The 24,890-nt window shown below is 31.1% G+C and overlaps 1 protein-coding gene across 1 annotated transcript in view; it reads right to left on the bottom strand.

The window, feature by feature from the left end:
* Positions 1 to 24,890, bottom strand: part of LOC145671119 (uncharacterized) — a gene marked incomplete in the record, with an annotated part of 396,384 nt that overhangs the window by 31,616 nt on the left and 339,878 nt on the right. Inside the window, 5 exon segments of the mRNA XM_081739909.1 lie at positions 651 to 961; positions 1,979 to 2,195; positions 4,101 to 4,314; positions 6,363 to 6,434; positions 10,277 to 10,451. Of these exon segments, the coding sequence (XP_081596035.1) occupies positions 651 to 961; positions 1,979 to 2,195; positions 4,101 to 4,314; positions 6,363 to 6,434; positions 10,277 to 10,451 (989 nt within the window).

Raw genomic sequence — 24,890 nt, forward strand, 5'->3', positions numbered from 1 at the left:
AAAAGATTATGGTGTTTAAGGAAACAGAAGATTTAGATTCACTTGGTAATTATTATTCCTTATACGTTAAAATTAAAGATTTCCTTAAGTTGAATTATCAGTTTTTCTCTGCAAAACAAATACAGAAATTTACTTTTCAAAAAAGATTTTCCTATAAAATATTTACTCCTACAAGTTAAAGGTGAAAAAGCATCCATTTTTGTGCTTCCACTCTCAAACATAAGACTAATATTTACTGTTTCTCATCACTCATTAATAGTTTTCTTTATGTGGAAAAATACCTGAATATATTTTTGCTTAATTTTAATGTATTTCTTTATATACGAACAGTTGTTTTTTTTTTATTTGAAAGTAATTTCAATTAATTTACTTCTTTTTCTACTTAATTATTACTTATTTAATTATTACAATTAATTTCGTAACTATGAAAACGGTGCTGAGACCACAGCTCAGCTGAACGTACGCCATCCGCTTAGTCATGGGATAAAGAAACCACAGTTTACTTATTTATTATAATTATGGATAATAGTATAAAACGCAATACATTTCTTTTACACTATTTCTTCCACAATTGTTTCATTATGCATTTTGCAATTCGACATTTAACCTAATTATTTATTTTGTAATTTAAGTTAGATAATTTGACTTACCTGGTCATTAAATGCTCGAAGAATATTTGGATTGAGTTGTTGTCCTTCGCCAAATGTCTTCATCATGCTTTGAGCTAACTTAAATTTTCTATATGCCATTTCGTTATCCTTTCTCTCGTGTTTTCTCTTATGAGAATAAAGCTGTCCACTCGAATGAAGGACATAACAACAGCCAGGTCGTATGCAATGGATATGGTTAACCACTCTGGAGAATCGACAGTTCTCAAACATACAATGTTCATGTTTCATGAATTTCTTAAATCCATCTTTATTCAGTTGTTCATCTTTGATATGATATGTTTTATGTTTCTCTGCAAAGAATAAGGAAAAATTGGTCATTTTAGAGTCTAAAATTGTAAATTTTTAATGATTATGCCTTGATTATGTTGTGCTGAAACTTTCATGTTTCAAATTCTAAATTTAATTATTATCTCTTAATTATATTGGATTCAAATTTTCATGTTTCGCTAACTTTAATTATTATCTATTGATTATATTGGATTCAAACTTTCATGTTTCACTAAGTTTTATTTCTATCTCTTGATTATATTGGATTCAAACTTTCATGATTCGAAGTCTAACTTCAATTATTATCTTTTGATTACTCGTATACTGGACTCAACGTTTCATCTTTCGAATTCTAAGTTTAATTATCATCTCTTACTTATATGACACGCAGACTTTAATGTTATAAATTCTAAGTTGTGTCTCTTATCAGATTTTTTTATCTCGCAGGTTGTACAATTTTCATATAAACTTTAAGATTCTGTTTATTAATTTAGCTTTACTACATTCTGTTAATTCTCTTGGAAAACTAGAAATAGATGATACTTAAATACGCGAATGATCAGATGCCACAAGAATAAAAATAAATTCTAAACATAAAAAAATATATGTATTGTATTTAATTTATAATTATGATTTCTTTCAGCTGACTATCTTTTACCAACCAGATGATTATTTTCGAAACGGATTGACAATTTCCTATAATTTAAAGAAAGCAAAGTCTATAATCGGCTAATACATTCGAAAGATATTAAGGGAAATTGTTAAGAGGGTGCTCCAAGAGAAATTGTTACGAGGGTTCTTATTACGTATATAGCACTTGTTACAAAATATCGTAAGTTGCTCAAGTTTAAGTTTGGATGAGATGTTACTTAAAACAAATTCATACATACGCCACGGAAAAATCCTTATTTGGGTTTAATTTTGGCTGCACTGTACTGAAGAGAAACTAATTTTTTTTACACATACAGAAATATTATGACAAATCAACTCACTTTATGAAGAAAGAACATAGTCATACAGCGTATATTAAATATACGTACCCATATCTGCTTTGTTCTTGAACGTGTATTTGCAGCCGGATCGTCTACAGTGAAAGTGGGTTGTTCTTTGTCCAAAGAAGGAGCAATAGCTAGCCCCACAATCTTCAGTAGCACGAAACCTTTGGAAGCCCTCCTGGATAATTGCTGAATCTTTTCGATGGTAGTTTGCATGCATTTGAACATCTGAGGTGCTAATATACACTTTCTCACAGCCTTCCTGCAATTCACAATAAAGTACAATATAGTAGATATAAATAAATTATTTTTAAGGAACTGAACAGAGATTAATAAATTTAACATTCATATTATATTAGTAATAATCACATGTTACTTTTTTTTTAAAAAATGTTAATAATAACATGTAAGAAATGAACCATTTACTATCTTGACTACTCGTCTAGTAGTTAGTAATGTATCAGAGTAGCAATCATGTAGATTTTGGTTTTGTCTCAATTTTCTCAAACTTATGAATTGATATCACGTTTTCCGCAGATCCTTGAAAACACATTTAAACTGCATTCGCTTACGCTGAAGCATATTTAATTCACTAAATAGATTTCAAATCCATATAAAACTCAAGACAACTTTTCATCGACATCAGACGCCGTCTATATAATATCCCTCATCTACAAGAGTAAGAGCGAACCATACTGTATTATTATAAATTAAAAATTAGTACAAGTTAATAGATTTAATGACAGAAATTAACAAATAAAATTTCTGATACAACGATCGATAAAAGGAAATATAATATTTTTCATATATAAATTAGATACGAAATATGTTGTTTACATTTGTCGATGACTTACAAACATTTAAAGATATTTCTGCCGCCCAGATGCCAGTTTTGAAAATGTCATAAAGTATCAATGAAGCAATGAAGCTAAACATTGGGAAGCTATATATATTACAATAGCATAGAGAATGTTACTTCTTTTCATTCAGTTATGTTTTATCTACCTTTATTTAGAGTTGATTTCATTTATTATTAATATTTCTTCTGATATTAACATTTCTTATGTAAATGAAAGTCATATAAAGATTTGCTTTGGTTTGTAATATTAATTTTCTTTAACTCAATCTATTCTCTACCTCTAGGAAATCAAAATCTATTTATAATGTGAGACAATAAATGTAGTTTATAGATTGAATAATTATGGAACAACTTCCCGGGGAAACAGTTTAATTAACAAATACATTATTCTAAGGATACAAAGTTGTTCAATGTCTTAATCCAATGATAATGGAATTTCAAAATATATATGTGTATATTGTGCTGCCAATTTGGTGAAGTTTCATATGGTTGTGAAGTGTATAAATAAAAAAATAAAAATAAAATAAACACAACAAAAAGTGATCGTTTTACCAAGGCACTTTTCAATTCCTTTTAAAATGTTCAGTTATTTATAGAATCTCGATATATTTGTAACACATACATGATGCATTCTACGATTACCTGATCGCCTTAGGTTATCTTCTAAGGAAATTCCTGTAGAATATAATCCTCGTATTTTTAGACAAACATCTAAAACAGTATAATTTCCCAATTGTATTCCAATAATCCTGATGAAATATTCTTTACCTTTCCTCTTAAATAATTTTACCTTTTGTAAGTGTCGAGTGGTTACTAGTGTATTCCTACAGGTGTTTGAAAAATATGTAGGTGACCTAAGACCTCGGTGGCCTATCAAATTAAGTTCGGAAATCACTTATGGCGCATCAGACTATCCCGTCTAAGAACTTAATTTCAGTTTGCTTCGGGTCAACGTAGGGTCGGTGGCAATTTGTGTGTCATTTGGGAGTTAAATGTTGCTTTTCCAATAGCTGGGACTCACGCATAGCATAAATACTAACTATTTAATTCACAAGGGAGCATAACATGAATATTATCTCAACATTTGGGTATAACAAAGATATCCCTTGAATTATCTGGCTATGTGTATTCTGGATTTTTCTTTAAAAAATCCTAATTATTTCTACATTTTCATATTTGTGTCTTTCGTATTTACTTTAATTTTGCATCTTGTTCCTTGATATGTGATTATAGATACGAAGTATTGTTATATATTAAACTTCATAGTAATTGGCCATTAGCCAGTTGATCAATGAAACAAATAACTACCTGTTGTCCTCGTACCTTGAGACAATGATAGTGTGTTTGTTTCCTATTGTGACTGCAATTAGCAAATCGATCGGAACAGTCGTCCATTGGGGAATATCTCATGAAGCCATGTTGTAGTGATTCGTCTCGTTTCTTATGCCATTTGAAATGGCGAATCATTTCTTCCTTCTTCACAAACACACGAGAATTGCAATCCAGGCAATGAAAATGTTCCCTGAAAATAACAAGAAAACAGAGAAAATTATTAATCTGACATGTTTAATTTTATGTAGAAAGCTTACATTGAAAAAGTATTAGGCTACGACGCTTAATTAGATTAATCTAATAACAAAACAGGAATATTGAAAGGAAGAACGTATCTTTTTCACGTGTTTTACTTCTTGACAAGCTTTACATATTAAGGTTTTAGTTCAATGAAAAAGTATCTGATATGTCAGAATAATCCATTATGCCACTGAAGATGAACCAAGTTTCTACTGAAACGGAATTTTTAGGCTTTCAGGCTCAGATTCCGATTCTACAGTGATATTAGATGAATTTCTTAAAAAGGACCGAACTCAGGACCATTTCCACTAAAGAAAAGAGTGCTAACTCTTCAGTTATTCAAGGAAGTTTCTAGCATTCGACCGTTGGCAACAAATAAACACCCATTTATCTACTCATATATTTTGTCCGTTGCTCCGCAGTTTCATTCTTGTGCGTGTATGATTTAGTTTTCTATACCCAGTTCTGCACTATTCTGGAAACTGATTCCGATGGTAACTATTTCCTTTTCGTATCAGTTTTACCTACTCTCAATATTGTGTTCTACTTGATACTGCACTAGATTTATGTCACCAAGCATTTCAGAAAATGCGTAACTTTATGTACACATCAAATTGTCACGAGACATTATATTGTTCTCTGTTCTACACAAACTGCATAGAGATTAAATGAAGTTTGTAATGACTATTTTCATAAGGACTATGTATGACTGGCAGATGTATTTTAAGAAACTGTAATCGCGAAGTCATATATATTTGTGACAGTTACAGCAACATTATACTCCATCGCTACAATTGCCGAACTGATCTAATGAAACCCACTGAAGAAATGGTGAACAGGTAAAATTTTCATGGCCCAACTCACAATGATGAGCCATGAACTTATTCTTTCAAAATACTTTCAAAGTGTATGTTTTAAAGAACAATTTTACATTTTACAGTGTATAACTAGGGTTAACAAAATAATGATAATAATAACTAGAATTTACCTACTAACGTAAATGTTAACAAACTAACTGAATGACGTATTTCAGGTATACACAGGAGCATATTAACACACTAAAATATTTATTGTTATATCTTATAAATCCAAAAACTATACCACTTAGTAACTGACTTTGGCTCAGTTGAGTTTCTATTTCCACTACTGAGACAAGTATTACGTCATAAACTTCGGATTCATTTTTCTTTTCAATTATTACTTTTAGTTAAATAAACCTAACCCAATGCTTAAACTAAATCCAAAATTCGTGTTTTTTCAGTCTTGCCTGCTGTCTTGTGATGAATAGGAACTATATTGAACTAATATTAAAGTATTTTTCTTAAAATATTAATTACATTTTTTATGATCTATTGCACTAATTTGATAGTAGCACAATGTTAAAACTAGAGTTTTTCTAGCTACAGTTAAGCTACAGCATCAATCTACAGCTACAATTCTGATATGTACTAATCTGTACTTACAAAATAGTTTCTTTTGATTATGTTTACATGTCAATGTAATTCAATATTTCTTCCACATATATTTTATTTTCTTTTATTTCTATTATACATATTTTTGTTGTACAACAAGAAGACAAAAAATATTTTCTTAATGTTAGAAGCAAAATGTGAATAATTTTTTTCTGATCAATTTGGTTAGGAAAGTTTAAAAAAAAATACCGAGACTATTTATGTGTCCACTTAGTAATGCAATGTTAATTTTTAATGTTACTTCACTTAATTTTCCCTATCATAATGTAATTTAGCACGACTTCCAATTAGCACAATAATTATTTCTCATATCTGGTCCTAGTTGAACCAAATTGGTAATACATTAAATACTTTTGTTTTTTTTATGTCTATTTGCTTATCAAGTTTCCGAAATGATAAAAAATTATTCCCTTTCTTTCCCGTTTTGGAAACAGATATGAAGCATTATTATGTTTATTTGGTTGTGTTATTGATAAAAGAAAAACAATATCTAATCCTAAAAGAAATATAAGTGAACTGTACGCACATTTCTTCTTGGTTCTGCACGAACGGATTCATGGGAACTGAACTGAATATTTGTCCTGTATCCATGCTGAAACTTCAGTGTTGCAAATGTAGAGAGATGGACCGAAAATGAAAATTGTTGTGTTTCAATTTAACAGTATTTGATAATGATAACAATTTATTAAAAAGAGTTATTCACATTTTCATTTAAGCAAAAGCAAGCAACTCAGAACATGTTATTAACTGTTCACTTAAAAAAATATATAAAAGTTACAAATAGTTGCAAAAATAAACAAATACCTCCTTAGTGCTTGCACGTTTGTTTTTGAATTTATTCATCAGAAAGAAGGGAGGGAGGTAAGTATATCCCTTTCAGAAATAAACAATCTTTATAATTATACATAACATAAGTAATACTGTCACAATATTAATTGATTTTAAAGAAACTAACTGATTTCATTTATCATTGTAATCAATACATAATAACATGAAAATATAACCACAACTAAACCAATCCTCAGTCTAATGTCGAACTTAGCTCTTTAATATATAACAAATATGATTTTAGGTGTACATTTTGTTTCTATTTTGTTTTATATTCACCTTTTAAGTTTCTAATTCTCATATTAATAGCAATTTTAATTACTTTATTATGTCTGGTGTTAAAGTATTATTTTTTCTTTCTTTAAAACAATAATTACTGAGGGATTCATGTTGCAGTATTATGCTGTCAAATATAAAATTACAGAAGCATATTTAATAATTTGTTTCTTTACTGGGAATTCGTCCTTGAACATTATATTCTATATAATTAAAAAAGTGTTAGAAAAGTTAAAAACCAATTTTAAGAAAAGCAACAAAAGAAAGAACAATGATTAACTAAGGTTTGGACAGAATTGGTTCATAAAATTTATTTTACTATAGTTGTATTCTTGACCTGACATTTGTTGTAACATAAAGAAACGATATACTGTGTTATTTCATATGCAGGATGGTCAGTCTACTAAGATATGGGTATTTTTCCATCAACGTAGAAAAAAAATCTATTTTTGGTATTTCAGGAATTCGGTTCTATTTTGTTTCAACTACGAATGTTTTTTTTATATGGTACATATATACATATTTTTAATTAATTGCGAAAAATAGATAGAGCATTATATTATTCAAAAGATATAAAATGTGTGTTGTTTTAAATATTTAATACATATATTTTTAGAAAAACAACGGATATTTTATAATATAATGTATTAGTTCTGCCAAGTTCCCTAACTCCAAATCATTGTGTTTAATGATGCGAGTAATTCTTTGTAATGTTTCTTTGAAATTAAATATGAATGTATTACTACATTTGTTAAGAGTTTTAGCTTTCAACCTATGAATTTTATTTTAAAACTTACGAATTATTTTCGCCTCGTTATTTATTTTCATAAGAATATTTTGCAATTAAACTTAATTAGAATAAGCTGAAAATGAAAGCTATAAAGAACACATCAAATAACAAACAAGTATGGTACATTCTTAGAATGCCTTTTACTTGTCACTTTAATATTATTTTGAAACTGTTTCATTTAATTTTGTTAAGAGATGTTTTCTACTGTTAAAAATATTTAGTAATACTTCGCTTTGTACCAGTGTACTTGTGAAGAAGTATTTAGCACATTTAATCGTATTTATAACTGGCATTTGTTCGTATTCTAATGACAACTACTATATTACTATGTCGACAGAAGTGTGTTTATGTTTTTTTAAATACACATACAAACAGTAGTTGTGTTTTTGTAGTGTCGACCTAATAATAATTAATATTTTCTACGTATTTTCTGCGTAGATTAAGAAGACATCTTGTGTGCCTAGTTTTGATGGTTTTAAACTATTGTTTCAGTATATATTTTTTTTTAAATATCTTTTATTGATTTCCCTTAGAGAACATTTATTATAATTATAAATGAACTACATTTTTATTTTCCTTTGTTCATCGAACTTTATATACATATCATTCAGTAGAGTGACTTTATTTTAGACTTATTTTTGTATAAATTAAACTGGTTATTTTCATTGTTTATTAAAACTTCAATTTAAGCACTCAGCAACATGTTTGGTCGCTAATAACAAGGTATTATATTTATATATATATATATACATATCTCTCGGTCATCACCAATCAAGTAACATTAAGAATTAACATCTGCATACTTCTTTTAATATTCACACTAATATATACAAACAAGGATTTTTGCAACTTTATCGTCGTAAAGATAATATGTCTGAAACAAATACCTTATTATGTCTTCCTTTTTTTAATATTTCAGTTTTAAAACAATGATATTGCTTCTAACAGATCAAGAGAGAAGAAGAAAGCTAGGATAATATTTCTAATAAATTTTGCACATATAACACATATATTAATGTATTAACATGTATTAACGATATAATCAACTGTATTTAAACGAAGAAGTATTTATTTTTCTGCACTTCATACAAACAAAATTTGAATTAACTTGATAGTGCATAAAATTGTATTTCTATAAATGATCAGCTTTCTTCTTCACCCTTCTCTGATAAGGAATATAGTAGATTTATATTTGTTTGCGTTCACAAATTTTGACAATTAAATTTCGAGAACCACATCTATTATTGTTATGAGTTCAAAAACACCTTCAAACATTCTTAAACATGTTTGCAATTGACAAGCTTTCTTACATCATGGCCTCTACAAAATCTACCACTTTCCCCCATTATTGTTCTAGCAAGGTACCAAAGATTTGATTCGATTTTCAGTTTAGATCAAAAAATAATTACGATAATAAACTGAAAACTAAAATTCCGGTCTTAGCAAATCTAAAAGAGGTATCATGAAACAAAGCTCTTGTGTTTTGGTTGAATAAAAGATTTTTTTTTTTTTTTTTTGTAATACAGGTAAATTTATTGCTATACTTTATTTTTTGATATCGAAAAGAGAAGAATCAGATTTGTAAAGGCGAAGGAAATGTTAAAAGTAATATTGGTATTGAATATTTTTCATTTAAGTTCTTAACAAAAAGATCCCCAAAATATTGAAATCTGAAGGTAGATTGTTTATACGAATGTGTTTAATTTATATTGTGTCTTGTTTCTTATTCGTGTAGTTCTAAAATTTAATTGTCAATACTTTTAGACGACACTTTAAATAACTATATAATAATTAATTATAAATTAAATTGTTGTTTTTTATAAGAGTTCTTACCCATCCACTGACTGCCAATTTGTAATCATCATAGATCTGAAAGTTACTCTGTGATGTTCATAGTACATTAGATCGAAGTCCACAGTTTCTTGCAATAAATATCCATACAATACTTCAGAATTTGTGTATTACGTTAAAAGTTTCGAATAAAAATTCGTGGTTTAAAAAATACGGTAATACTTGCAGTGAATTATCATGATTTCTTTAAAAATATACGTACGTAAAAGTAGTAGCAGTTATCTCCTATGAAACTTGGAGGAAGGAATGTATAAAACTTCCCTTCCAACGCAGAAAAGTCGCCCAGTATTATTTATGACAATCCAGGGAAAAGAAATACAGATAAAAGATTCAATTTTATTTTTATTTATTTTAATTTTTTCTTAAGTATATTTCTTGAACATATATTTGCAAAGATAAAACCATGTCATGCTATGTTATTATATTATCAATTAGCGAACAAGAAAAACATCTGTCTTTTGTCTTGTTCTCATTATTATTTATGAAAAGCTCTCTGACACTGTGTTTACACTTCATAATACACATGCTGCCAAGCGTCTTGTCTACATGGGAGTCAATGAATGGGTAGAACAGGTTTATTGCAATGAAGGGGAAAGAAACATATACTATATATATTGCGAAAATGAAACAAAACATAAAACGGTAGACGAATAAGACAAGATGAACTTGTCTTAAACTCTCAAAAGTGTGTTCACCTGTAATTCAGATCCTTGCAATAGTTACTGCCGCATTCAGCTGCACTGCCAAATCGCTTGACGTACCGTGAATAGTCGATGGGGACTGCTTTTGGACCATCTTTACCACCAAGAGGTACACCATGTAGCGGTGTCACACGAGGATTACCGAAAAGGGAACCACTTGGTACAACACCTGAAAATACAGAAAAAAATATAATAATAGAAATAATACAAATACTGTTCGTATAATATTATTTAAAAATTTTCAAAAAAATTAACCTTCATTTACATTTCAGTGAAATATGTTATAATCTGATTTTCTGGAAAGGTATTGTGTATTTCTTTTACGTTGCTTCATAGATGAATACATGTGTTAAGGATCTGTATCAGAGTGGTTTACATCGGAGAAGGATGCACTTTTAAGGTTCCAGGTCCTTGATTTCCAGTACTCTCTTGAATATTAATATTTTAAAAGATGTCAAATTATGTTTATCAGGCAGTTTTTATATATACGATGATTATATCTACATCGTAGTGTTTACCAATATTATTTTCCAAAAAGACGGTATAGATCTATTGCACTGTAATACGTTTACCCCCAGCAGAGATAAGCACGGATACTAAGACAGTAAAATAGGTGTAGGCTGGTCAGTTCATTTTGGAGTAAACACCCACTCACCCACAAACACATATTATACATAAATACTGTTTTCTTAATAATATTGGCATATATTGTGGACTTGTGGTACACGTAAAACAGTCTCACATCATAAAAATATTAGCTTTCAAAATGTTTATTAAGATTTCAGCGGTATCCGTAATCTAAAGAAGACGATAGGATCAGTGAAATGATTAGGAGAATAAACGAAATAAGAGCATTGCGACTCAACACTTGCACAAGATAGCGCGACCTAGGATCGAATTTGCAAGCCTGCATTCCAGCAATAAGCATGATGCCAGTGGTAGCTTCAGTAGCTTCCAATCTAAAAGGAAAAAGAGACTCTGTTTACTTATAAACAACAACCTTCAAAAAGAAATAAAAGTTATTTTATTAAAACGTCACAAGCTCTCCAGTATTTGGTGTTTAATTTTCTCAAATTTGTTGGTTGTGTTCGAGAAAGAAAAGAAAGTTTTATTTGTGTATTGTTTCGAAATCAGTTTGGTGTGACAAGTTGTCTAAATAATACCACTTTTGCTAAATGATTAACTAACTAGTGAGCCTAGATAAGATATACCGAGCATCCACCCATATAGGATGGCTAAATCTAGGAACCTTCTTTAATATATGTGTATGTATTTTATATTTTTGTAAAGAAAGAAAGGTAAACAGTTGTCATGTATGTTCTAAGCTATAAAATCTAACAGTACACGCGAAACGTACTTCTAAATTTATGGTTTAAAAAATTAAGTTAATACGCTAAAAGAACTACAGGATTATATTTGTTGGTTGTTCAGAAAAATACACATTAAACAACCATTCTTTATTGTAGAAATTAACATTGGACTTGAATTATTGGCCAATGCTCACAATAAATGAACTTTCAAGGAGATGGGTAGGAACAAAAGCTTCCATACCTTTGAATAAATCATACAGGAACTAGCAATTACTCTTTTTTTTTTCTGTATTATGCATACAACTACAGTACTTCAAATAAGGTGGATATACAAGTAGCCAGATCATATATACATTTTTTCTTCTCTGTTCTGAATGTAAATACGCAGCAGTTTTAAGCTTATTTGGAATTACGAAGAAAGAAGAAAAAAAAAACGGAACCCAAGAGCACCCACTAAACATTCATACGCAAACAAAAGAATATCAAAGAGTTATTCACATTTTGTTAACTCCAGTTGTGATAATACCATATTTGTGTTTCAAGACCTTTTCTGTTTGCATACTCTTCTTGTAGTATGCAGCCTAACGTACGGCTCTTTTGATTTATGAAAAGGTAGTAAAAAACAAGCTTAACCTCAGATCTTGTGGTTAACATGACCTTTTTGTCTGAAAGGGACGGGGGTTCTCGTACCTCCCACGTTGATCAGTTCGGAGGGGGGGGGGCAGGAAGGAGGGAAGTGTCTTATCTTAAATAACATTTCAATTTTTTTTTTTTTTTTTTTTTTTTTTTTTTTTTAATGTTTTGAAGAATTTACACACATCAACAAGTTTAGTTAAGCTTATGACACGAACCACTTGTTCAGAATAGTGCCATAAAAACACTCAACACATTACCTTGCCTAATATTTCATAAAAAAATATTTAAGCAAATAATGCTTATGAACATTAATCGTCTTAATAAATTTACATTTTAAAAAGAACAGCAATTTATATTGTTTTTCATTTCCTCTGCTAAAGGTAATAACTAAAGGTTATCCTATAATAATGCCATTCCGAAGTCCGTTTGTTAAATTTCGTTTTCTACAGTACATACTACATTAAATTACATATAAAATAACATAATTTCTAGTTTTGTTTCGGGATCAAGATCGTGTATAACTCAGTAGGAAGTTCCCTGTTCCCCCTCCTAAATAACACCCATTATTTTCTACCAATATGTGTTGGAGAGGTTTTCTTCGCGCTTTCCCTTAGACGAAAGTATCGATCATGTGTTTTCAATATATCACTTCCAGCACAAAGAGAAAAAGAAATGTAAACATTCCTGAGATACGTAAAAAGATCAAACGACGTCTTGATGCATCGTATTAGCGAAAATGGACATTTTAGAAACTGCCAAACTATTGGGTACAGGGGATGCACAGAAACTACTTTTCTGTTGAAGGGGGGGGGGGAAGAGAAGGTATTTTTACTGATTGATTTTCTGTCAAAGAGGACTACGATAAATGGTCAATATTACGCAAATTTATTGGCTCAGGTTCGAGAAGCATTCTTACAAAAGTGATATGGGAAACTCAGTCGCAGATTTCTGCTTTTTAATTTCGTACAGGCCTTAAAAGATACGGGTTTTACGAAAATAGACTACCACCCTACAATCCAGACCTGGCTCCAGGTGACTATTTTCTTTTTTCCAATCAGACATAGAAGTTACGAGGCTGGAGATTTGAAGATCAGGATAAAATCAAGGTGGCCGGACAAGCCATATTGAAAATTAAAAAAAAAAAAAAAAGTATACCCTTTTTTTTCGGTGGTATTAAAGCATTGTATGTCCGATTTTCTTTTGTTTAATACTGTAGTCCATGTAATATACGTATATTGTATGGACACACAAAGCAATATTCTACGATACTTCAACAATTCTTTATTTTATTTATTTATTTTCATCCTTTTGCAAGATAAAATATTACATTTGCAGACTTTATGTATAAGTCAAGTATATCGCTAGATATTGTTCATATTAGTATTATATTAATAAATGATTGATGTTAGCGACGATCTTGTAAATCGTATTATACTATTGTTCATAATACAAATACAGTCACTTTGTAATGTTTGTTATGAGTTTAAAAGATTAACATATCTTATTGTACAAACATTATTTACCCACCGCCATAAGTAAAGAAATGTTAAAATTATTGCTTGCATAGTGATGATTATATTAATGAAGGTTTGAAAAAAAAAGTTAGTCTCTTATTAATGTAATATCTTGTAGCTTGTTTCCATAGTCTTGCCGTTGTAATGATGTTTGGATTCTTCTAGAAGTCTCCATCTTGCTACCATCCTTCTTTGTTATTAATATTTTGAATCTTCGTCAACATTTGAGACAACGTTGTGGTAAAATAATCTTGTAAGTACGAGGCCAAATGAAACATTTTGGACTGTAAAATAAGCATATAAGATAAAAATTCGTGCACACAACTCACGCCCTCCGGATTCATCCGTCATCGTGTGCCTTCCCCACAAATCCTTTAATTCAGTTATCTTGTCTTCACATCTCTATTTTCATTTGTTACTTAACTTTTTTGTTTGCTTCTTCTTTCTCCAATTTCTCCAATTTACCACTATACCATTCATCTCTAGATTTAATAGATTCCATGTCGCCATGTTGGATGATAATACAGCCTATAAAAGATTTCTAATAAACGGGCCAAGGTCTAATAAATTTGAATAAAATCATAGAAAAAAATGTTTATTGTATAAATTACGTATTGAAAGTATGCTTCTATTTTTCTCTCTCTTCCTTGGTTGCAGAAGCTGTAATTGACAGTTACGTAAGAAGAGGCGAAAAATTCCTTATAAACATGAGTTAATTTGGATACAGCTGGAAAAAAGAAGGCCTTCGTAGAATTACTCTCCAAGTGAACAAGATGTATGTATTGTTGCTAGAACCGAGTGAATCTGTCAAGTCCTTTGTCCAAGAAACGAGGTCAATGCGATATTCAACTGTCATGAAAAGCGGGTGCTTTCATAACAGCTAAGCTCATTTTTATTTGTGATTTACGCGGTAGCCAGCACTCTGGTATTCAGGCTAAGTATGGAATGAAACACGTATCAAGTGTTGTACATATATATATGCATGTGTATATATGTGTATGTGGATATAGATACACAGAATATGAGTATATAGATATATTTATTGTTAAAATGTGTTGTCAAACGTAGTATTTAAAGAAAAGTACACAGTACAAAAATCAGTTACAATAAATTGTTTCTGACATCTATCTTATACTTACCGGTAATACTGTCGAGCATTTATTTTGAGGAAACGTTTTTCGGAAGAGAGGAGACAAAATTTGTGCGGAGAGAAAGTGACCGCGGAAATAAACGCCATTGTATAGAATAACAAATAGGCCTATCATAGATCTATAAGAACGGCTGGAAGTTTCTGGGGAGCTACGGATAAAATGACATGAAATAAAACGAATTTTCTAGTTTTATATCCACGGCCATGCTCTTTGGACTAAAGGGGACAAATGGATAATGAAAGTGAATAATGATTCTGAAATAACTAGTGGAATGAAAAAAAAATAGGAAGAAACGGGAGAACCCCATGAAAACCCATGGGCACGATGTTGCCCATCACCAACTCATATGTGTAGGAACCGAACCAGGAACCACTCGTACCTGACAAGAGCGCTCTACACTGCGCCCCTGTCTTTAACATACCCCATTTTTGTTATTTTTTAAAAAAAATCACGATCAAATGCATGCTACCGGATAAATCTGCCTATATTTTGAAATACAATTATAATATGTTTTCTACTGTGAAGTCACCATCTTGTTAACTATTTTGCTGCCATCTTGTCGCTGACAAGGAAGTCTGCTGTCCAAATGTGAAAACTTGAGAGATGTGCTTTCGTTACATAATTATAGTGCAAACAAACGAATGCGATCCATAGAACATTTTAAATTCAATAAATCTATACTTACAATACGTACTGGTACTTTGAATTTATAGACTATAAGATTTTAAACTAGGCATAACTTTAACACAGCAATTGGAAAATGTACAGAATTTTCTTTAAAAATTGCAATACCAATGTGCTAGTTTGTGTGCAGTCCAGGGGCGGCTTGTCTATAAGAGCTGCAGAGCTGCAGAACTGCCAGTTATTTTACTGGAATAAATGTATTTTCAATTAAGTTGAATTATGTTTAATTTAATCAAGGTAATAACATGTAATGATGATATTTGGTCTAACAGTGTCCTGAAATTTTATTGCTGGATATGCTACATAGCGTAGAATTACTGGAAACACCTTCTGAAGCTTAATAATATTGCAAGAGCTGCGCACGGATTGCTCTATGCTTTAGCATTGAAACCAAAATCTTCACCAGCCGCACTGTATTACGTTTTCCTTGTTTGTTAGATAGGATTTACTAGAGCTGCACTTCCAGCAGCTCAGAACTCACGAATACTTCCGAAGAAGCCGAAGACACACGACGTGATGTACATGAGGCGCCCTTCTCCTGTTTTTGATAACGGAGTTCAGTGTAATTGTTACGCGCTTTAAAAATAATGGTAGGGCTATTCCATGTTCGAGTTTGTGCAAATTTCCTGAACAAAACACAATTTGTGTGACAATTTTAAGGAAACCATAAACCTTTTGGAAATTCTTCTAATTACCCCAACCACAATAGCTGAAGCAGAACGTTACTTCTCTAATTTTAAAATAGTTAAAACATTTTTGGGAAGCACAATATGTCAGGAAAGAATCAATGTTTTGGCTGCCTTATCAATCGAGCGTGATTTCATATCCACCACGCCGAACTTGAATGAAAGAGTAATAGGACATTTTGTACAGCAGAAGTCACGTCGGATAGACTTTATTTACAAACGATAAAATATCTGCAATTCAGTAATATTAATAAAATTTCTGCCTGTAGACATTACGTGAATCCGAAATTGTTAAGGTATCTGAAAACAGTATGTTTCTTACGGTATGGATATGTATTTTTAAAATTTGTTACACACAACAGTGGCGTATTTAGGGGGGCGCTATCGGGCTCAAGATCACCCGAAATTCATTAAAACTTGTAGACATCCCAAAGGAAAAATTAAGTGCTTATTCATATGCTGTGTATAGCTCCTCCCGAAACAAAATCCTAAATACGCCACTGACAACCAATAATCAAAACAATAGTGTTTTGCTTGCGATACGGTAAAGTTGTATATATATTTGTTAATTTAAATTATAATTGTCATTTATAACTATTAGAGTGCTGAAAGATTATGCTGGTTCGTGTACATTTTATAGTTAATTGCTGTAAACGGGAAATTTAATATACAAAAAAGAAACTGTGCAGAACTACCTCAGATTATGGTATCGAGCCGCTACTGGTGCAGTCCCAGTTTAGGGGACCATATATGAATCGCTGATTTGAGAAACGTCGTAAGTCAATAATGTCAATAATACCGTAAGCCAATGATTTGTGACGTTCAACTCATATTGCACGAACTATTAGCGTGACTCCTGACCAGGAGCGGATCCAAGACGGACTTCTGGGGGGCGGTGGGTTGTAATACTGCTACTTAGAGCTACTTTTAAAGAGCTTCAAACTCTGGGATGGGTTTTATTTATATATCAAATAAGAAAAAACACTTCCCTCTTCTGGGAAGGGGGCGATCGGGGCGATTTATTCCCCCTGGATCCGCCACTGCTCCTGACATATCACAATCACATATCCTTCAATTCAAAATGCCCAAGACAAAACTTGCAATTTAAAGTACGTCCTAACCTATAGTTTCCAATTCAAAGTGCTTTCCGAGTTATGCCTTCCATTCAAAGTACGTCCCAGAATATATTAACGAGCTTAAAAGTCCACCGTAGGCTGAAACTTCTAATTCCAAATGCACCATAGCCTGCTTAACCTATTGAGAAGTCTGGATTTGTGTTGCACTGTGATTAAAACAAGTGTGTGATTTTGAAAGGTTTCACATTAGAAGTGCCCAAGCTTAGGGGACTCGTGTGAGAGCAGCCTCTAGTTAGTGAAAGCTATTCCATTCAGGCTATTTTCTTTCAAAATTTTTCGAATTTTTTTAACCCTTCCTTTGTCGAGATATATGCTAAAGCAAACCAGTCCTGATCACACACTTGTTTAAATTGGGGTTACAGAAATTTACCTACTTGCCAATATTACGTCCATGAACATCTACAACCAAAGCACTAATTGCAGAGACAGTTAACCTTCAGACAAGCAAACGCCATTCGTTTGTTTGTCAACTGTAGACAGAACCATTGAACTAAATTTTATGCACATATTTTGCCTGTGAATTGCAAGCACTGGTCACGTGCTCCCAAAAGTTCTACGGAGCAAACTTTAAAAATTAAATATAAAACTTATATAATGCATATTTCCCACAATACATCAGTAAACTCTGGTAGAAGAGGGGCAAGGGGAAACACCAAACCTTTTCCAAAGCTTTTATCAACTCCACGTGTCTGCACCGATAAGTTACCATGACCTCGTCATGAATTTATTTTTAATCTTTTTTTTAACACATCTGGGACATTTACAATCGTTTTAACGAACTTTGAACTCATATATTTTTCGAGTTTCCTCTTCTTTTTTTGCAATTTTGTCTATACGAGTTTGTAACTAAATAAAACATTAGCTAATCTTTGCTTTCCTAATATATGCATATATATGCATAAAGAGCGTTTCCTACAAAATGACGATTAATATTTAATTATTAACATTTTATGTTTATTAATTTTTAAAGTTTGCACATTAGAACTTTTGGGAGCAACGTAACCAGCGCTTACAATTCACTGGCAAAACTTTTTCATAGCCTATATACGTATTTTTAGTTCACACAGTAATTGGGACATCATTGGGTAATTACACAAACAGATCAACACCAAATTCGGGGGGGGGGAGGGAATAAGTTCATTTGGAAGTAGATCTAAGGGCTTAAAATTCATTCTGGCCTTACACGCTGTATACAGAAATTATTTAACCCTTTCGCTACCACCAGGACATATGTGTCCCACTAGTCTCTATTGCAAGTTTGTGTTCTACTATAACCAGTGACAAAACTTCAATTATTTCATTACTACTGGGTCATATATGTATATCTATCACAAGCAAAAGTACCAATGGAACATATGTCCCATCCCTTTTGCCATTCAAAAAAGAAAAAAACGAGGAAATTTGTTGCGCATTTTTAGTCTTGACGAGGTTCAAAATAACCAAACACTAATGACATTTGCTTCGGAAAAAAGATAGTGAAAAGGTTAAAATTACAACTATAAATTGTTTCAGAGAAGTCTAAAAAACACAATATTTGGAATACATCATGCAGCCAGTGACATAAAAATATGAGGTGAAATGAACAAGGCATGTAATGACATTAGTTCATATTTTATACAAGTATGTATCTCTAACGGTACTGCATACCGGTACCTGAGATTTCTTCTCTACTGTGCATCCTGATAAGTAAGGAGCTCTCTTACAATTCTTTTTGCTGATACTAATATTAGCTTTTGCAATTTAGGAATGATAGTGTTTTCAATGTTTGCTTTGCTCAATTCTGTTTTCAGAATTCTTGGTATAAATCTTGCAGCAGATATTAAGAGTAGAATTAACGTTACAGTTTCTTGTTTCCACATCTTTTTAATTTCAAACGCTAAGTCAGTGCACTTTTCTGTACTTTCCGTGTATTTCTTCTGCAGATTGTCATCTGATGGTATTGCAAGATTTATTTCGAAGATTATTATTATTATTATTATTATTATTATTATTATTATTATTATTATTATTATTATTATTATTATTATTATTATTATTATTATTATTCTTTCAATGTAGTTCTAGTTTCCATAAAAAGCCTTTAGTACGCGTAGTTCCGGGTTCGATTCCCGGTGGGAGAGCAAAAAAATTAAATTCACATCATTCATTTCATCAATCCGTTATTCTAAAGGGCATAACTATGGAATATTAAACTTAAAATAAAAATAATAGTTCTGATCAATTAAATAAAATATATGCATATAATTATATTAAATGGTATTTGCACTATATATTTAAGTCTTTTATTGCCGTTGTGTTTTCATTTTAGGAGAAAAAAGTACATTAAATCCGTTCTCCTAAGTTTTAAACTTACAAAATCTGTTTTAATAGCTGTATTACACTTAGAAGGAAAAAAAAAAGAGAGAGAAGGGGTATTATGTAGGGGGAGAAAGAGAACTGAAAGGTAATAATTAATGACTGTAAATTTTTAAATTATTATTATTACTATTATTATTTTCACTATCAAAACCTTATTGCCAAGTATTTGCACTAAGTGTTTAAAGAGCTGAATAGCATAGATATTGTTTTAAATACAACACAGTATATATATATATATATATATATATATATATATATATATATATATATATATATATATATATATATATATATATATATATATATATAGATATAGATATAGATATAGATATAGATATATATAGATATATATATGTGTGTGTGTGTGTGTGCTGGAATTTATGCGGCGCAACGCTATGCTAGTCACAGCACCAATTAAATAAAAAAATAAAAATATATATAATACGGATATTATATTCTTTTTTTTCATTCACTTACTGATGTTTATGTTAAAAGCTCTTTATACTGTTTTTTTTTCTTTTCGTTCTTATAAAAAAAAGGAACTTTTTATAATTATCAACAAAGTTAAAACCAAGATTTTTAAATTAATCAAGTACAAATGACAGAGAGAAAAAAAAATCTCCCAACATTTATTATTAAGCTACTGGTTAGGTATATAACTGAACACTATACTCACAATTAAAGAAAAAAATATAACATGCTGTTGTATGTTTGTGACTAGAGATTAGTTTTTTTGCTGTTTTTTTAGTTATCATTATGAAGAAAAAATTACATACGGGGGTCGTAATAATTAGTACGAATTTGATTGTTGTATCTGACCACATCTATGCCAAGGAGTAAAAAATTAAAAAAAAATGTCAATAATTTGCTGCACGAATATAAGAACATTAAAATGAAAAAAAATCTTAAAAGAGAAACATGTTTCTTTTAATGCTTTTATTCATATATATCTGCTATTCCTCCACTATATATATATATACTACATCAAAGCGTGTGTGTAACGCGCGGACTATTTTACTGAGCGTGGACACTCGCCATAAAAATGCAATTTTGGTCTGAAGGTGCACCATAGTTCCACTAGACTTGCAATAGAACAAGGAAAATGCAGTACATAATTAAGCTATGCAGCAAGCCAAAGATAAACTACTTTTATTACATTTTCGCTTTCCTTCCATTTTTTTCCTTCTTCTTTCATTTTTTTCTCCTGACGTTCTATAACGAATTGTCTTCGTGCATCCATGCAGCTCATTCTAACTGCAATAGATATATGCTAGCAAAGTTCAGTTCACCTGGAAAATCTATTATATGTATGTACAGAACATACTTACACATATGTGTACATATATATATATTCACGTTCTGTGATGGCTTGTCACATATGAAATGTGCATATAAGCTGCAAGTGAGACTTTCAAAAATTGAAATGGGGATGATGTAATAAACAAGAGTGTAAAACACGAAGTATACAAGCTCGACTCGACATAAAATTAGCCAGCGCTTGTTATAACCATCGTCTTTTAAAGTTTTTTCTTATTTCTATATTTTTTTATTATTTTTGCTGTAATTTTTTTGTTCGCCTTTCTTCTACGATATAGAACATGCTGGTCCTACCTGTTCGCGAGACTTGGTTATTAGAGTCGTTAAAAAAAGCTTCTAGTTTTAACATTTTTAACGACAAAATGTTTCTTTTCTTTTAGTATTAAAAATGAAGTTTGTTTTTGTAATATAAGAAAACCATAAGATTTTTTTTTTTTTGCAGCACCTAGCACTAAATAAAGGAAGAAACCAGAACACGTACACAGTAACCATATTTCTTTTCTTTCACCTAAAAGGTTAAAAAAAAAAATAAGACATGTCATTTATTAGCTACATAAAAGACAATTGTTTAAAGTCAGCTAAACATTTTGATTGGTATCGTGTGAAAAATAATGCACTTCAGTTGAGTATAAATTTAAATTTATTTATATACACACGTCACTGTTCAAAATGTACCAAATGATTTACTTTGGTACGGTAGGATCAGCATAAGCAAAATAACATGTGAACTACTAGAACTAAAATTCAATTTCATTATCTGCGACTATGAAAAAAAAATAAAATAAAAACTTTCATCTCTTTGATATACGAATCTGATCTGATTATTGCATTTGAAACAACTTGCGGTACGAAGGAAGTTTTGACTTAACGTTAGCGATGTTAAGTATGAAGCAATTTGAGTAAGAGTTTTACTTAATAACGGTTTCTTGTAGATCTAAAAATAATCCTTTCATACGTAAACCTCCTCTCCACATTTCTTTTACCTGTGTCCTTTTCCTTTGACTGACAACTATACACAATACTAGCATGAAATGATAAAACAGTTCTTGCATCTTCAATGATTTCTACCTGTATACTTGTTCTGATCTAGAACGATTTTTTCCCCTTAAACTCAGAATTCATTCTGCAAACTCAGTATTTTATTAACTCTCTTAACCCCTTGCGTTCCAGGTGTCATTTTCCTATGCGCTTGCTGTAATACCAAGCTTTCATTTACTGTTTAAAAAACTGTCTAGACCGTTATATAGGGCATAGTTATTGTGCACACGCGAAGAGAGTATTTGTATAACTGATTTAAAAAAATGCATTGTAAACATTTGAACTGAAAAAGGGGAAATTTTGACGTTTTGAAGGGATTTTATGCTACTTCAGGTTAGCAACACTGACGGGAAATCAAAGTTCTTTTTTTCTGATCTCGAATTTGCTAATTGTTTATCGTCAAAACAAACACATGTGTGTCGTAATTGAATGTTCCCTTAGGCCTGCTATCTAATGAGACAAAACTTTTTTTGCTTTTCTGTCAGTAGGGTATTGTAATCTAAGGAGAAATACTAGGACTAATTTCTGCCTTGCACCTACTAAAAAATATCATCATCTCCCGGATTAATACAAGCGTTAATAAAGGATACGTTTTCACGACATCCCCAGGGATATCACTAATATTTTCCAACGGAGTATTTTTATGACATCTACAGGTATGCCACTGCTACGCAAGAAGTTAAACAGTTCCTAAAACACCCACTCCAAAAACTCATGTCGTAGCCGTATATATTCGAGTGGTTGAAATGGCTGCAGACACGGTTTTGAGTTTTCTGGCCGCCATTGTGAATTCGTATCCTATTCTCGTCGCCAATTGTGACTTCTGTATTCCTTATAGAGCTTGTGTATAGCCCGCTCCCCCTAGTTCTTTGTCACTGGAACTGGAAGAGTCACTACTACTACTACTACTACTTATATCGAGAACAATCCAACCAACCCCTGCGGGGCTTCTAACCCGTTCCTACTACTACTACTACTACTACTACTACTACTACTACTACTACTACTACTACTACTACTACTACTACTACTACTACTATTATTATTATTATTATTATTATTATTATTATTATTATTATTATTATTATTATTATTATTATTATTATTATTATTATTATTATTGCTACCAAGTACCACTACTACTACTACGACTACTACTACTACTTATACTAAAGCTTCCTTACCACAAGATTTACATCTTAAATCTTTATAACACGCGATTCCCATTGATTATGAACTAATATGAATCGTTGGAATCACTTTGATTCATTAAAAAATCACTGGGGAGCGGGCTATACTCAATACTGCTACTTATAATAGCAATTAATCCTGTACACACGTCGGTATCAACTACGCTTTTCCATTCTATATAACTACTATCAGCTAACTATACTTCTACATTCTTATGCTTCCACGTAAATATTTATTGTCAATACCTCAACTATAGAAAATCACTTCATGAACAATATTCTTGTTCACACATACCTTAACACCATTAATATCTGCAAACTGTCCAATTTAATCTACCCAATATACATACAGTACAATATCAACAATAAAATAACTCTATCAGATAAAGTTAACTTCCTTTTTCTTCTATTTGTATCATAAGACACTTGTAACATTTAATGCCAAATCCATCCCTCTTTCACACCCCAAAAGGTTCTGGAAGAATCACACCAATGTTATTATTATTTTCTTCCTACCACAAACCACGTTGTATTCCTAAGACACCCAGTGAAAGCCAGTGGCGTATTTGGGGGGGGGGGAGCTTCCGGGCTTAAGCCCCCTCAACGGAAATCTTACTATAGTAAAGTATATGAAATATCTTGCAGAATTTTCACATTTTCAGGCAAAGCCCCCGCCGAAAGTTAGCAAAGTCTTCCCCGAAACAAAATCGTAAATACGCCACTGGTGAAAGCGTAACGCTATTTTAATTTTAGTAAATAAGTGTATTGTTCTGTCAGTTATTTATAGGCCTATAATAAGTTTCAGAGTCGTAAAGGGTTCTTATAACTGATAAACTGAACATCCACTTTTGTAACAATTAAAAAAAAAAACGCATTACAATAAGAGAACAGACTGTTAAGAAGAAATTTGCACGTAGCCAATGCAGTGGATGTTCATCGGATGCAGCATGGGTGACACTAATACTGAAATAATGACCCCAAAGGCAGCCAAGTCATATTTGCATTAGTCAAGTCGAGTTAGAATACTAAAGAAAAGCCACCAAAGGTCTTTTTACTGTTTTACTGTTGAAAGTAAACATATCTTTCTTAAAGTAGAAAACGTCAAGAAGAAAAAAAGTAATAATATTAAGTAAAAAAAATAATATATACAGCAAGTATAAATAATACAACGCGCTTTATCTTTTGGTAGGGTAATAGCCTTAGTTTGTGGCCAATGAAAATTCAATTTCCCCAACTGTTAAAAAGTAGCAAAAGGGTACCACTTGACCATATGCGTTTTCAAAGGAAGAGCCATAAAAAGCGACTAGATTGACAATGAAGACAGAACAAACGACTCACAGAAACGAAAAAGAAATACCTAATAAATTTTGTACAACATTAAAGTTTTTTGTCTTCCAGTTTATATATCATGTTTTCATACAATGGAAAACAATGAGCATATACTGTATGTGCATAACCTTGGCCAAGAGTTATGAAACAATTTGGAATAGAACTAATCAAAACTTTGTGATTTTTTCCCTTTCTTATACTGTTTTTTCCTTATTTTTTTCTTTCTTTCAAAATATAAAAAGAAAGAAATAACATTAAA

Source organism: Thermobia domestica, chromosome 15, assembly GCF_964235325.1.
Source record: "Thermobia domestica chromosome 15, izTheDome1.hap1.1, whole genome shotgun sequence".
Classification (NCBI taxonomy): Eukaryota; Metazoa; Arthropoda; class Insecta; order Zygentoma; family Lepismatidae; genus Thermobia; species Thermobia domestica.